Source organism: Arabidopsis thaliana, chromosome 3, assembly GCF_000001735.4.
Source record: "Arabidopsis thaliana chromosome 3, partial sequence".
Taxonomy (NCBI): Eukaryota; Viridiplantae; Streptophyta; class Magnoliopsida; order Brassicales; family Brassicaceae; genus Arabidopsis; species Arabidopsis thaliana.
This window is the reverse complement of record NC_003074.8, coordinates 22462489-22477476: the sequence shown is the minus strand read 5'-3', so window position 1 is coordinate 22477476 and position 14988 is coordinate 22462489. Positions and strand designations below refer to the sequence as shown.

Below are 14988 nucleotides of genomic sequence, written 5' to 3'. Positions count from 1 at the left end.
GATGAGACAAGTGAAAGAAAACTGGTTTCTTCCCTTTTGTGTCTATTCACACATACACTATAAATTAATACTCGATAAATTAATAACCTCTATAAATTAATAAATTCTTCCGGTCCGAGTTGGAACTACTATAAAAAACAACACAAATCGATAAATTAATAAGATAATATTTTTTTTGAAAATCTTAAGTAAAATATAGTCTCATCAATATCATAAATTAATAATTCTATAATATATATATATATATATATATATATATATTTAAGAAAATTTAGTGAAATATGATTATATTGTTGTTTGCTTATTCTTCAACTTTTTTGGAGTTCATCTCTAATCTTCCTTACTGCATTAAAAACTTCTGGGGTTGTCTTTTCAAATCGCATCAAATCGCATCAAAAAAATTATGAAGTGAAATTTTGAAATCATAGAATTATAACAAAACTCCTTATTTTTACATATAGAAAAGTTTCAAAAATCTGAAAACCAAAAATTCTCTTTATAAATTAATAAATTAATATCTCTCTAAATTAATAAAATATCTTTGTCCCAACATTATTAATTTATAAAGGTTTTATTGTACTAAACTAACACATACTAACAAAAGAGTTGTTTCAACAACACCGTATCTTTAGGTGGTTAACATTGATTCGTTTGGGAACATTTTCGAGAGATGCGTTTAATACAGTGAGATTGGGTGGTTTCCTTTACTTGTGACGTCAACAGATGGTTACTATTCTGGTGGTCACAGACCTTATAAGTGAGTGAATTTTGTTTCTGTTCTTGAACGTTAAAAAATGAGTCTTGTGAAAGAAGGTACTACTACTTCTTCTGAGTTTATATACGTCACCAATTTAGAATCTAACGGGTTGCGTGCAAAATTTCAAGAATTAATAGTTTTTTTTTAATTATGAAAAAAAAATCAAGAAAGTCAAAGAAAATCTACTAATTATCTTTCCATTTTAAATTTCACTAATTAAAAACTTTTCCGATTATATAGATGAGAGAAGGGATGAGATAAGCTAACAACAAGTAACAAGGTAAAGAGGCAACCAATTTACAAAATAAAAAAAATTGAATTCTGTTTAGACATTAACACTGACCCTTTCCTTCTCGAATTTCAGCAAACAACACCAACAAAACAAAAAGGGACTGTGTTATTTGATTGTACAAGTACTAAAGATCTCAAAACAAAATGAAAAAGAGGATCTTGGCCATTCTCTGCATCAAAACCAAGAGTTTCACTGGTTACATATCTGCAAAACCATTTAGAGTTCCACTGACAATGGGTGTGTGTTGGCATTGGCAAAGTTACCTTGTCAATGTTTTCAGAAAAGGGCTCATTGAACACATATTAGTCGATATTTGGAAGCCATAATTTGAAATGTACTACATAATCTGGTCCACATCTTCAAACCAAAGCCAACCAAAAAAAAAATCCTCAGCTACAACAACAACATCGTTTTATAGTCTATGGTTTCAGAAACATTTCCTGTGAACCACTGATGGTCCAGTCTCGTCATAATCTGCTTTAGTAACGTGCTGATTCTGCGGAAACACCACTTTAGCTAGTATGGCTCCTCCAACCCAAGCCGAATACATCCCCAAATTCTCCGGCATATATTCTGGCGGTTTCACCAGTGTTGGCCTAATGGCAGATGAGCACAAGTTTGCTTCTTTCTGGAATCTACTTTCGAATCCTGCCATCGACCATTCCAACAAACCCTTCAGTTTTCCGACCCAAAAGATATTCAAACACACTATGATATCAAGTGTTGTTAGTACCTGTCATGGAGGTTGTACCACCACAAAGTACAGTGTTCTCCAAGAGCTGCCTATGGTTCTCAGATGACACTGTGGAGATAATCCGGACAAGCTGCTCAACGATTCCATGCTCCTCCAGTCCCAGTATTGATGGCTGAAACAGAGCTTCTCCAACCGAGTATCTCTCTCGCCCGATGCTTATCACCTATAAGGCCATTGGTTTTGTTATCTATATGTATAAGGTAACAACACAAAATGTAGAATCTTGATTTCACACAAACCTGTCCATCAGGAAGAGTATGCTGCTCGATTTCACAGTTTTGGGTTTTTTTGTAAGCAATTTCGTCCTCGGCACAGTTTGCATACTGCTCCTTGAGTTTTTCAACATCAGACATGCTGAGATTCATCGACGGGTTGGTTTTTCCAAGCTCTTGGGCAAATAATTTAGTTAGCTCGGTTCCACCTAGCTCAAACCGTTTCGAGGCAATGTGTTGTACTGCACCTTCAAGAACTGGGGCAATATCTGAAAAGAGTTGGATCAACCACAAAGTTAAAACATCAGACATAACAACATCCTGATCATATCCAGCTATAAACACAAGAAGAATCCAAAAAAAATTGGTTTAACAAAACGTTTAAGATCATGGAAAAAGGTTAGTATAGGGAATCAGCATCTCATGTAACATCATAACTCACATAAAACATGGAATTATGAGTTTATGACAAAGTGAAAGACACAAAGAGTAACAAAGGCCAAGCAAGTTATAATACCTATCTTCCCATGACCAATATCAACAGTGCAACCGGAGATGCGTCCAACAGCATAAAGGGACAACACTGCTTGCTCAGATGCATAAAATCCAGAGACATTGAATGTTTCAAACATCAACTGCACCAATTGCTCCCTAATAGCCTGTCCACAAACAAACATTTGCAGAGCCAAATCAGGTCGAAACATTAAAAATAACAACGTCTTACTATCTAAAATGAGGTACTAAAAGAACAAAATTGTTCCTTTTCATAATCCAACAGAACAGGATTATGGGAATTGAAAAGAGACTCAAAGTTGTAATCTTTTAAATTAAGAACAAAGGAGGAAATTTGGAGATAAGAACCTTAGGAGTACAAAGTGGATCTGTAAAAAGTATATTGCCTTCGTTTCCCTCTTCCCATCCAAGCCCAGTGTAGACAACATAACGCAACAGATCTTCCATAGCATCCCAATCTCTAATCAAACCCCTTTCAATAGGATCAAGAGTGACATCCTCAAAGACAGTGGTGGGGTTATCAGCTGAAGAAGACCCATCATCAACCATTCGTTTCATTTGAGAGGGAATTATCATTGCAGGAGACTGGTCAGGAATTGCTGCTCCTGCTTTCAGGAACTTAGAGCCAGCATCAACAACTAGTGCTTCCATTGTTTTCACACACACACCCAAAAACCCTAAATTCCCAACTTTCCACAAATGCCAAGATTTAGTGGTAGCAGCAAGTCAGTGAAGCTAGAGAAGTAGAAATGAGAGAAGGAACTAGAGTGAGAGGCAAAAGAAAGAACGGTTTTTTCGAAGAACAAATCAATGGTCTAGAAGGGAAAATGGAAGCAGCTTACGAGTTTGCGTTGAGAGAGAAAATCGAAGACGAAGAAGAAGAAGAAAAGAAAAGAAAGATTATTTCTTTGGAATTCAAAGCCCAAATAAGGCCCATTATAAAGCCTATTACAGCCCGTAATTTCCACGTCCAAAACGGTATTGTTTTGAGTCTCCGTCTTTTTCTTGTTAACAAAGCCAGAGCTAATAAGATCCGATTCGGAAGTTTCTTTGACATCAAAACACAAACCCGGAAAGCTTCGTCTGCCATTTTTCATTCTTCTAAGCCCTAGCTCAAAGCTTTCTCTCTCAAATCCGCCATGACTAAACAGCACGCGAACTGGTCTCCTTACGATAACAATGGAGGGTACGGATCGTGTGACCTTTAATCAACCTGCTGGGTTTCTTCGCTTAGTGTCTTTCTTCTTTATTCTGATTTGCTATCTGGGCGATTGTGTTACGATTCACTTACTGTGAATTTAATCGTTGTGTGTTTTTCAGAACATGTGTGGCCATCGCTGGATCGGATTACTGTGTTATCGCCGCCGATACTCGGATGTCTACTGGTTACAGTATTCTTAGTCGCGATTACTCCAAAATCCATAAACTGTAAGTACCCATTCTCTTTCTTCTCTCACTGTTGATTCTTTGGGAGAGTGATTCCATGCTGGCAATCGAACTATTATTGCTGTAGATTATTAGGGTTTTTTTGCAATCGTAATTCGTAGATCTGGGTGAAACCAGTTATATATGGGTGGAGATAAAATAGGTTTCTTAATTATTATTAGACATGGCTTTTGATAGTGGTTACAATTATCTCTATATAAACTTTGTGATTACATTGATCATTCTATAATCCGGTTTATTGCTTAGCTTATTCGTTTTCTTATAACGTTTATTGACAATGTGTGTAGTTCTTTGAGTTTGTTCAACCTTACGTAAAGAGTGTTTGTTACTGTGTTGTTGATCTTATATACCACAAGTATTCATTCGTATGGAAATAGATAGAATTCTCGTGTTTTTCATCTTATGTAACTTGTAAGACTCTTGTTAAGCTGTTGTCTTCTTTTAACTTTTCCAGAGCGGACAGAGCTGTTTTGTCTTCCTCTGGCTTCCAGGCTGATGTGAAAGCTTTGCAGAAGGTTCTCAAATCCAGACACTTGGTGAGTTAAACTTTGGTCGTTTGATCAATTATCTTTCATCCTTCGCAGTATTAGAAAATGATGAAAGACTTGTGTAAGAGTGTTTTCTCTGTGTTTGGTTTCCTTCAGATCTATCAACATCAGCATAACAAGCAGATGAGCTGTCCTGCAATGGCCCAGCTTCTCTCCAACACGCTTTATTTCAAGCGGTTTTTCCCCTACTATGCCTTTAATGTTCTAGGAGGGCTTGACGAGGAAGGTAAAATGCTCCTCTTTTTTTCTCCGTTATGATGTGACTTTAGAAGAGGGTACTTTGTGTGATCTTTAGTCTTGAATATATCCAGGAAAAGGGTGTGTCTTTACTTACGACGCTGTTGGCTCATACGAGAGAGTTGGATACGGTGCTCAAGGTTCTGGTTCCACACTCATCATGCCTTTCCTTGACAATCAGCTCAAGTCTCCAAGTCCTCTTTTGCTACCTAAACAGGTTTGTTGATATTCTTCATTCGTGCTTTTGGCGTTTCGCATTGTAAAGATAAAATGAATCGTTCTGTTGCTTATTTGTTCGTCTTCTGCCACCATGTAGGATTCAAACACGCCCCTTTCCGAAGCTGAAGCAGTTGACTTGGTTAAAACTGTTTTCGCATCTGCCACAGAGAGGGATATCTACACTGTAAGTTGTCCTATTTGTGTCTTCTTTTGTCACCACGCCACCTAAAGCTTGCCTTTGTGCTCATATCATTTGCATTTGGTTCAAGTCTTCAAAATATTACCAAAACATTTACTTAATCTATATCCCTTACGTTGCACAACTACTTCATCTTCCTCAAGTTTTTTTCTCTAACTAATGCTTTGTGGATTGTTTACTGTAATAGGGAGACAAGCTTGAGATTATGATACTTAAGGCCGACGGTATCAAGACCGAACTCATGGACCTGAGGAAAGACTAAGCTCCTTTAGTGCATTTAGCCAACCTTATCGGTTTGTTATTTCACTTCAACATCGAGCTTCCTGAGTTGTAGAACTCGTATGAAATGCTACTGGGTTTGATATTTTACAGTTAAAATCATGACTCGTGTTTGAAGTTTCTCCAAAACTGTTTCCTTATGTATGAGAATCACTCGAATCCTTGTCTTAAATCAATGTTTCTCTCACTATTTATGGCAATGTTTTTACATAGATCACATTAAGATATTTAATAGACAAGAATAGAATCTGGAAACTCTTTTCTTCAGAAGCTGTTCTCTGATACCCATCCCTTCTTCTCTAGCTCTTGTCGCAATGCCTCCATAGGTAAAAAATGAAGAAAAGTGTGAGCATATTATCTATTAGCCAGTGGCAATAACAGAGATATATCACTTGAGTATCCGAGTTGTTACCTTTATTCGCTTTCTATTGACATCAAAGTCGAAGTTCCCTTTACGGGATGCAGATCGATATTCCACTTTCGAGTTCTTCCCAGGAGTGAACAAGAATTCAACATCGTCTACTAACTGTCAAAAACCAAAGGGTCTTGTCCAATATATTGAGGTATGGAGGTTGAGAGAGCAACATAAAGCTTACTTAACTTACCCCCAAGATTGGACTTTCATATTCCACATGAACGTAGTCATCCTTCTTCTCCACAATCCGCGGTGTAAATTTATCCGGTTTCACCGACTTAATCTGCAACAATGGTGATAAAACCGCTGTAACTACTGGAAGATTACAAGAACTTCAAATGGTGACTGGATTCATATCTTGAGATTGCAGTTCATGTTTAAGGATTGTACCACATTAAGAAGCTCTTTCATTGCAACTTGCCTGTTCACAGGTGTTTTCCTTCCTCCATTATAGTTCCTGCCCACCAGGACAACAAGACAGTGTTTGATGATCAAACATTTCAAACCAGAAGACCCAAATCTGAACACAAAAAGCTCTTGAATTACCATGGTGGAGCATAATGCACTCGATCACTGATATTCTCAGAAGTGGAGATACAGTTATTAGTGGCAGGACATAGAGCCAATCTCTCGTTCTTTTGTACTCCTAGATAATCTGGTTTTTTCCCACTAAAACCACTCACAAATATTTCATCATCATAATAACACCTCAGCCGTGGGGATGTAGAATTCCGGTGAAGAAAACATACCTAAGCTGGAATATGGCTCCGATCATAGCTAATTCACTGCTCCTAAGAATGATATCTCTTCCAATTTCACAAAGATCTCAAAATCAGATACTTGGTTCGGTGATAAACACGAGCACAAGCAGGAGAGAAAGAGACTAGTACCTTCGACCAATTAGCTTCGGATGTTTGTCATATGAAGTCTCTGGAATCGAGGCACTGATACGACGGGCATAGAAAACAAGTTTTCTCCGGCATTTGTGGTGGTACAAGCAAGTGGTCGGTGACGCCATGGAAGCCATCTTCACTAGCTCGGATTTCTCTTTACTCTTTGGAGTAAGAGAAGAAGAAGAAGAAGTTTGTTACTTCTTACAGGGCTTACTACTATCAATCTATTATTGGCCCATTGGAGTTTTACTCGTTCGTTCAGGAGCCCAATAACAGAAAACCCACATATAACTACCAAACTGATATGATAGGATTTTTTTTTTTTTATGATAGCTGTAAAATGTTGTTAATAGGTACACCAAGTTAATTAATAGCGTAATGTAGAAATATTTTCAAGAAGCCCGTCTAGCTCAGTTGGTAGAGCGCAAGGCTCTTAACCTTGTGGTCGTGGGTTCGAGCCCCACGGTGGGCGATTTGTTATTATTTTTTTTCATTTTTGTTTTTTCCTTCACTAGTCAAGTGTCAAGTCCTTTGAGAAATAAAATCATCATACCAGGGTTACAAAAAAAAAACCTTCAAAATGTCAGTTGGTAACATTTTAAACCTCTAAAGAATTCCACTAACATTATAAACCACTAATATAATTTTGCTAACATTTTAAACCTTAATTTAAATTTACATTACTTTATTATTTATTATGATTTTAAGATTAATAAAAAATTCATCATCTTCGACTATTCACCGTTCGACCATGAAACGAAAATTTTTTTTATATCAAATTCATTGTATATGTTCACCATCATTTTGTTGTAATTGGTATTATGAGATTCTAATTTATCCACACGAAGCATAAAAATGCTTATGAATCAATTTCTCAATTAATTTTTCCGATTATATTATAATCTTCCAAAACCAAGGTTAAAACAAAAATTTGGAATTTTCAAGATGTAAAGTATGTTCACCGCAAGATGCTTGGGTTGCTTTGAATCAACCGGGGAAATTACCGAAATGTAACATTTTCTGACGCTAGTAGTAAAAAATACATATTATTTACACAGTTTGAGTTTGGGCTTCTGAAAGATTGATTGACTAAAAGTCATTAAATTACAAATCTAAAGTTAAAAGTGTTTCGTCTGAAATTTCTTGTTAGCTCCAAAAGAGGAAAACGAATCCAAGAAGGAGAAAAAGTCTCATTCCTCAAGCTCCGCATCATTCCTCCTTCATGGGGTCTCTGCATCTTACAATTTAGCACTCTCATATTATTATTCCTTAAACCCCTTGTTTTGATTTTGTTTCCAGATTTAAAGAAACCCTAAGACCTCTTCGAAATCTCCCCAGAAACACTTATTTCATTTCTTCCTTGGCCTTGACTACGCGTCTTTCCTTTTACTCCGGAAGGAAGATCCAGAAAGGTTTTCTTTCGATCGTTGCTTTTGACTATGCATAGATCTGGTACAACAATGGCGTGGAACGTATTCAAGTTCTGTACTGCCTTACGAGGTCTTGGATCGATCATGATCCTTTTGGTTCTTGGTGTTGTCGGTGTTACTTATTACGCTGTCGTTTTGACTAATTATGGTCCTGCACTCTCTCAAGGTGGCCTTGATTCTCTTGCTGCTCTCACTATCTTAATCCTCTTCCATTTCCTCGTAAGTCAATCATCTTCCCCAATTCAAAATACTAAAGCTTTGTGCTTTACTCAATTCTGTCAATAAAGTTTGGTCCTTTTTTATTGCTTTAGATGTGAAGTCTTGTTCTGTTTTAGATTGAAGTTTTGTGAATTTAGACAAGGATGTGTTTTTATCTTGGTGCAGCTGGCAATGCTTTTGTGGAGCTATTTCTCAGTGGTTTTTACTGATCCTGGTGTTGTGCCTCCTAATTGGAGACCATCTACTGATGAAGAAAGAGGTGAATCTGATCCGTTAAATAGTTTGGACTTTGTTGGTTTACAATCCGATTCTTCTTCTTCAAACCCAAGAGTTCGGTTTTGTCGGAAGTGCAATCAACTAAAACCTTCTCGTTGTCATCATTGTTCTGTTTGTAAGCTTCCTCAGTTTCTCTTTTCTTTTCTTACCATGTATACTTAAGAGTCTTGAAACTGAATTGTTGTGAGGTTGATTCCAATATAGGTGGTCGGTGTGTGTTGAAGATGGATCACCATTGTGTTTGGGTTGTTAACTGTGTAGGAGCACTGAACTATAAGTATTTTCTTCTTTTCTTGGTAAGTTTGTTTTCTACCACTACTAATGTTATAGAATCTTCTTCAGCTTGTAATCTGGTCCTCTTGTCATAACTTGTGTGTGTTTTTCTTATGTTCATATGCAGTTCTACACATTTTTAGAGACGACCCTTGTGACTTTGGTTCTTATGCCGCACTTCATTGCATTCTTTAGTGATGAAGAAATACCTGGAACCCCAGGCACTCTTGCTACTACTTTTCTTGCATTTGGTATGTTCCTACTTCCTTATACTATATATGGTATGTAGTGTGTAACTTGGTTTCATTTATTAATCATTCTCACCTTGTTTCATCGTACAACAGTTTTGAACTTGGCATTTGCGTTGAGCGTGATGGGTTTCTTAATTATGCATATTTCCTTGGTAGCTGGCAATACCACAACTATAGAGGTAATTCCTTTTCCTTTTTCTTTTGACTTGAACCTATAAAGTTTCCCGTGGCCAAAGCTAGAAGCTCCTTTTTCATAAACGAGAATTTGGATCTTTAGAGTTTTGGTGCATCTCATGGCTAAGGCTTTGAACTTTTGCTTAAATGAGATTTTTGGATCTTTCAACTCCTTACACTTTGAGGTGCATCCCATTGCTGCTTTGAGCTTTCCTTTGCTCAAATGAGAATTTAGGTCTTTAGACTCTTTACTCTTTCTCATGAAACTTTCTTGGTGTTGAGTTGTAACAGGCATATGAGAAGAAAACCACTACAAAATGGCGGTATGACCTCGGTAAAAAGAAAAACTTTGAACAGGTTAGCTAGTTAAAGTCATTGGCTTAGTTTCTTCTTCCATCTGAATGTAGCACTTCAAAGTTTTTAAGTTGCTTTCTCTTCTCCCTCACTGCTATGGCTTTCTTTTTTGGGGATTCATCGTGTTTAGGTATTTGGAATGGATAAGAGATACTGGTTAATCCCAGGATACACAGAAGAAGATCTAAGGCGAATGCCGGAGCTGCAGGGACTTGAATACCCTTCGAAACCCGACTTTGATTCCCAGTGATGCTCAAGAAGACTTTGATCATCATCATCATCCCATGTAAAACAGCAATACGTAGAAAAACAGAGCAAGTGGCATGTCAAGGAGAAATCTACTAACATGAAGATGGATGCTTCACTTTAGGCAGTGTAGATGTCTTCCCATGGAAGGCTAAGTCATCATCAAATTTGTGGGTTTTGAAAAGAGGATGATTACAATTTAGCTTTGTTGGCCACATATATGTTCATCATCTTCAATAGTTCATATATAGATATGATCTTATTATAAATGTAGAACACACATGATTTACCCTAAATCCTCTTGACTCTTTTGTTTGAATCAGCTTTTACCCAATATGGTTTTGTTATGCAATTATAACATAATCCCATTTGACCAAAACAAAAACCTCAAATAATATCCAAACCAATACATATCCAAATGTCACATTAAAAATAGAGAACAAATACCCAAAAAAACACAGTTGTTGAAATTTAAAACCATATAATCCTCAGAGTAATAAAGGAAAGAGTACCAATGGATAGATTCGAACCAAAACCATCATCAAAAGCATTCAATGTCCAAATACTCGTAACCTTTAGGAAGTTCCATTAGCTTGGCCACTTTTGCTTCTGTCATTAATTGCTTCACTGGAGGATACGTCGATGTCTTTATCATCAACTTTTCAGTCACTGTTCCTTGTGTCACAAAACGTGACGCTAATGCAAATTCCTCTTCATTAGAACCATCGAAATTATACATCCACACAGTACAAACGCGGAAGAAATCATCTGGAAACGGTTTTTCACCATCCCACCATTTGTTACGTGCTCCACCAGTAATAAAAGATTCACCTTCTTCTATAGGAGCATTGTTGTTCTAAAATGCAAATATGACATGTGAGTGATCAAATTATTTATCCACATAGAAAAAAAAAACCATCAAGTAAAATGTACCTTGAAGAGGATCTCCAGATCCATCATCTCTCCATCCCACAAAAGTAAGACTTCCTTCAAAATCTCGACTTCGTTCGGATTTCTCACATCGACACTCACGGATAAGGATCCAGTCCGTTTCATATGATAAATTTGGCTCACCATAAGCTCAAGCCAAATTCTTATTTTCTCCTGAATTCATAATACAACAAACCATGTCAAAACAAAATATTATGTTCAAAATTATATCCAAAGGCATGCATGTTGCTTGTACTTGTACCTGAGCGAGACTTGATATATGGTAGCTAAGATGAGGGTAACTCATCCCACCAACCCAATAATCTCTTTTAAACATGCTTAATTTAGGGGCTTCAACTGAGTAGCCAAAACAGTAGATAGATTTGATGTCAAAAATCACCAAACGAGGTGTATTCACTTCCATCCTATTCATCAGACAAGGCCAAGTCACTTGCAAGAATTCTAATTTCTTGTTTTCGATCTTCAACGCACTTGCTTGGTTTAAGAATGTGATTTGCAACACAAGCACCTCAAGAGAGGAGCAAGCTTTGATAACGTTGCTAAGGACACTAACATCGGACATGATGTCATAAAGCTTCAGGATCTTAAGATTGCAGCAGTTCTTGAAGGCTTTCTCGAGTAACTTATATCGAGTAAGTGAGAGTGAAGTGAGGCTAGGATGACAGAATGCACTTGGGGACAAGTGAAGACTATTATATCTAACAAAAGGTGTCATGCAACCTATATTGTTGACAAGAGTAATCTCCTTGGTTTGTTTCTCACGAGTCACTGTTTGGATCCACCTATCGATGAACAAAAAAATGAACTGAATATGGCTGATTGTGCAGCTCTCTAGATGACCACGATGATTGTTTAAAGTCTGCACAACACAAATTGAACTGTTATATGTTATACAATAATATTTAAACATATGCATGCAATAATCTTTGTCAATAAATCCTACATTGGTTTACATATATATGTTGAACGCTTTGGAAAGGTTGAGATGCGTTGTATAGCTAGTTATGCATGACTTTTATATGTTTAATTCACTTTCAAACATCAATAAGTTAAATCTGTTAATTGAAAGAGAGAGGTATATCATTAGATTCAATTGATACATTTGTGGGTATATTTTCTCTATGATGAGTAAACTCAAGAGGTAAATTCTGTATAGATCTTCATTCACTATACAATTCTAATACATTCACTAATCAATTTCATATCTCTAGATTGTAATTTTTAATAATGTGAAAATTATGCCGCGAAAAATCGTTATCTAATACAAGATAGATCATAAGTTAGCTAGATTTTTGGCGCGAAAAACCGTTATGTGAAATAAGAAAAGTATTTCACAAATCTCTTAGTTGATGAACTATAACATATATATCTTTCACCAAACGTTGTGTAGAACATTTCTTCTACCACAACTTCAAAAGTACTAAATGATCTATCCAAACATCAGTTTATTGGTAGACCTATTTAAAATGTAGAAAATCTTCAGAAAGAAAAGGATTAAAATGAAACCTTATAAGAGAAAGGGCTTGGGAAAAAAAGAAGTGAAATTAACAAACCTTCGTCATTGATTCAGCAAAGCGGAAAGATAATTCATGAACATAGCTGGTCGGGTTTGTTCTCATAATATTTCTCATGTCCACGCAGAGATGTGGTATGCGCTTCCACTGATCCACCCATCTTTTCGACAAGGTGCTTGTTATCACGGCATCTTTAGTTGATAGTGTCGAAAGGATCTTTTGTAACATTTCATCCGGAAGCATGCTTATCCGATCGACCGGATATTTGATCCCTTTTCCTTTTCCTTTAGATGATGCTCCTGTCCTTAAAACTTTGCATCTTGCATTTGATGCTAATAGTGGTGGTGTTGATGATAGTGACGAGGGCAATGATGATGATGATGATGATGATTGTGTCGTCATTGATATTGGATGGTAGAGGTGATAAACTGTACCCTGACAGAACTATCTCGAGAGACAAGAGAAATGGAGTTTACGTTGATAGAGGGAGGAGAAATTGAGGACTATTGTTTATAATATCACTCGAAGAATAAGAAAATAAAATATTATAATAATTTATTTATTGTAATAGATTTCTTTGTTTGGACTAGCTATTAAATTTTTTAATTTTCCTTTGACTTTTTTTTTTTGAAAAAAAAAAGATATAAGGAAATTACTTTTAAAGGACATTTTAAAAATTTATAAGGAGAAGAATATCCATTTGAGCTATTAATTTCTCCCAAATACATTGAAGTTGGACAAATTAAATTGATTCTGTGTAAATACAAGATTATCTTCAAATGAAAGTAAATTGTAGACTATATTCTTAGATACGTGTACGAACGATTATTACTCTATTAGGCGTGAGATGCGTTACATTTTAAAATAAAAAAAAATCACACATTTAAGATAATTCTCCCAAGTAGTGATGGCTTATAATCCCACAAAAAAACCCTAAAATAACTAACAATTTTCAAAAGTACAGACGAATATATTACTTCTTCTTATTGTTTTTAAAAGTTGTGTTTGATTGAGATTACACACATTTAGGGTTTCAATCCCATTACATCATAAAGTCCAAGACCAAGTCTATCACTTCTTTTAGGAGTGTAAAATCAAGTCCCAAGTAATTATTTATGTTTCATTAGCAACTGAGTGAAAATTAGACTTCTTTGGTTGGCCAAATCAGGAGGAATATTAAAGGTATCATGGGTTTGTTCTCATCTAATTCAAAAATAACATTTTTGGGAAACAAATCTAGAAGCAAAAGGAAGCTATACATTTGGAAACAAATCACCAATTACTTCTTGATGTGGTGATATTCTTTTCTATCTATTACATGATTAGAAATGGTAATTGTTATGGAAAAAATACATGACATTGTTTTTGATTAAAAGGGAAAACAAAAACGTTGACTAACGCTTAAACAAGTGTTCCTCTCCAGATCGAGGATCTATGTGTTTAATCCAACGGCTAGGAATCTTCCTCAAACCATTACCACCACCACTGGCTCCCACGTGTACGATCTCTAATCCTCTCCCGACGGGTAAGAACACCGATCTCACGACACGTGTACCTCGTCTCAAAAGACCTTGCCATTTAAACCCAGGGATAGATTTCAGCGTGGCGTTTTTACACACCAAAACGGCGCCCATTTTGCTCGTTTTCGCTAATCCCAACGCGTTTACGAACTCGTGGCGTTTCGAATCAACCACCATGAAATCCACGCCGGAGATTCTCTCCACCACGTCCTCCGCCGAGTCTAAGACCATAACCTCCGTTGAGTCACTCGTAACGGCTCCTCTCATCACCGCCTCGTACTCCGACCTCGACTCTTCGTCAGGAACTATGCACACGTGTCTTCCACATGTGTGTATCGCTGCCACGGCGAGTCCGACGCTAGTTGCGATCGGATCTCCACGTGACCAAGTCTCAACGATCAGCCTCGTGTTCCATCCCGCCGCCGTAGCCGATAAAAACTCCGCCACGCTCGAGTCTCTGTAGCTTTTACACTTCAAAGACACACATATAGAAATAATTACATCAAGATTCTAAATTCATATATGTACATGATACATCAAGATCGACTAAATAAAAACCACATATACTTCACAGCGAAGAAAATATTAATTATAAGAACTATAAAAATTGTAATTCATATACATATTGAAGATTTCCTTGATCAAAATACAATTTAGGTCAACAAGTTGAATTGACGGTGAACAAACATGAACAAGAAAACAAAAGATGATGTACAAAATGCGCCATCTGAATTAGAGGAGGATTCTTACTGATCTAACGGTGTGGATGTAAGCGTTAGAGGCAGTTTCCGGCGACCAGACGAGCCTCATGATCGTATTCTTGTGTTAATATCTTGATAAAAATGTTTGGCTTTCGAGAGAAGAAAGGGTTTCTATATAAAGAGAAGTTGAGGAAAGGAAGGTGATGACAAGACGGTTAGGCAGTTAGGTTAATAAATGGGTGTGGTTTGGCTTTAAGGAATGGACTTAGCGTTGACATTTGTTTAACCCAATCATTTACGTGTCCTTCATTCCCT

General features: G+C 36.6%; 6 protein-coding genes and 1 non-coding gene across 10 annotated transcripts; 3 read left to right on the top strand and 4 right to left on the bottom strand.

Moving 5' to 3' along the window:
• Nucleotides 1-1031: 1031 nt before the first annotated feature.
• ARP7 (actin-related protein 7) lies at nt 1032-3494 on the bottom strand. The gene is made up of 5 exons (NM_115947.3): nt 2877-3494; nt 2533-2674; nt 2043-2284; nt 1783-1966; nt 1032-1697 (listed from the first exon to the last, which is right to left on the bottom strand). The coding sequence occupies exons 1-5, from the start codon at nt 3177-3179 to the stop codon at nt 1477-1479; spliced, it is 1092 nt and encodes a 363-aa protein (NP_567105.1). The 5' UTR covers nt 3180-3494; the 3' UTR covers nt 1032-1476.
• Nucleotides 3495-3505: 11 nt separating this feature from the next.
• Nucleotides 3506-5708, top strand: PBF1 (N-terminal nucleophile aminohydrolases (Ntn hydrolases) superfamily protein). Of its 3 annotated transcripts, NM_001203217.1 has the most exons (8): nt 3506-3714; nt 3849-3956; nt 4429-4510; nt 4619-4748; nt 4834-4976; nt 5076-5162; nt 5365-5448; nt 5575-5646. In NM_001203217.1, the coding sequence occupies exons 1-7, from the start codon at nt 3668-3670 to the stop codon at nt 5437-5439; spliced, it is 672 nt and encodes a 223-aa protein (NP_001190146.1). In that variant the 5' UTR covers nt 3506-3667; the 3' UTR covers nt 5440-5448; nt 5575-5646. The 3 variants fall into 3 exon arrangements, with proteins under 3 accessions (NP_001190146.1, NP_191641.1, NP_001030905.1); NM_115946.3 differs by having other exon boundaries at nt 3538-3714; nt 5365-5708; NM_001035828.2 differs by having other exon boundaries at nt 3538-3714; nt 5076-5166; nt 5369-5708.
• On the bottom strand, nt 5571-6958 carry AT3G60810 (DUF1499 family protein). Of its 2 annotated transcripts, none has more exons than NM_115945.3 (7): nt 6762-6958; nt 6621-6677; nt 6418-6540; nt 6262-6328; nt 6062-6154; nt 5869-5982; nt 5571-5774 (listed from the first exon to the last, which is right to left on the bottom strand). In NM_115945.3, the coding sequence occupies exons 1-7, from the start codon at nt 6896-6898 to the stop codon at nt 5721-5723; spliced, it is 645 nt and encodes a 214-aa protein (NP_191640.1). In that variant the 5' UTR covers nt 6899-6958; the 3' UTR covers nt 5571-5720. The 2 variants fall into 2 exon arrangements, with proteins under 2 accessions (NP_191640.1, NP_974469.1); NM_202740.2 differs by having other exon boundaries at nt 6621-6662.
• Nucleotides 6959-7163: 205 nt separating this feature from the next.
• AT3G60805 lies at nt 7164-7236 on the top strand. The gene has a single exon. It is a non-coding gene; the product is annotated as a tRNA-Lys (tRNA).
• Nucleotides 7237-7853: 617 nt separating this feature from the next.
• AT3G60800 (DHHC-type zinc finger family protein) lies at nt 7854-10363 on the top strand. Its single transcript, NM_115944.4, has 7 exons — nt 7854-8413; nt 8579-8804; nt 8894-8985; nt 9090-9213; nt 9307-9392; nt 9679-9744; nt 9872-10363. The coding sequence occupies exons 1-7, from the start codon at nt 8204-8206 to the stop codon at nt 9989-9991; spliced, it is 924 nt and encodes a 307-aa protein (NP_191639.2). The 5' UTR covers nt 7854-8203; the 3' UTR covers nt 9992-10363.
• A 165-nt stretch (nt 10364-10528) lies between these two features.
• On the bottom strand, nt 10529-12854 carry AT3G60790 (F-box family protein; the record flags this gene model as incomplete). The annotated part of the gene is made up of 4 exons (NM_115943.1): nt 10529-10843; nt 10921-11091; nt 11180-11797; nt 12492-12854. The coding sequence occupies 4 exons, from the start codon at nt 12852-12854 to the stop codon at nt 10529-10531; spliced, it is 1467 nt and encodes a 488-aa protein (NP_191638.1).
• Nucleotides 12855-13643: 789 nt separating this feature from the next.
• On the bottom strand, nt 13644-14864 carry AT3G60780 (hypothetical protein (DUF1442)). The gene is made up of 2 exons (NM_115942.2): nt 14723-14864; nt 13644-14443 (listed from the first exon to the last, which is right to left on the bottom strand). Exons 1-2 carry the CDS (start codon nt 14780-14782, stop codon nt 13847-13849), a joined length of 657 nt encoding a protein of 218 aa, NP_191637.1. The 5' UTR covers nt 14783-14864; the 3' UTR covers nt 13644-13846.
• Nucleotides 14865-14988: the final 124 nt, after the last annotated feature.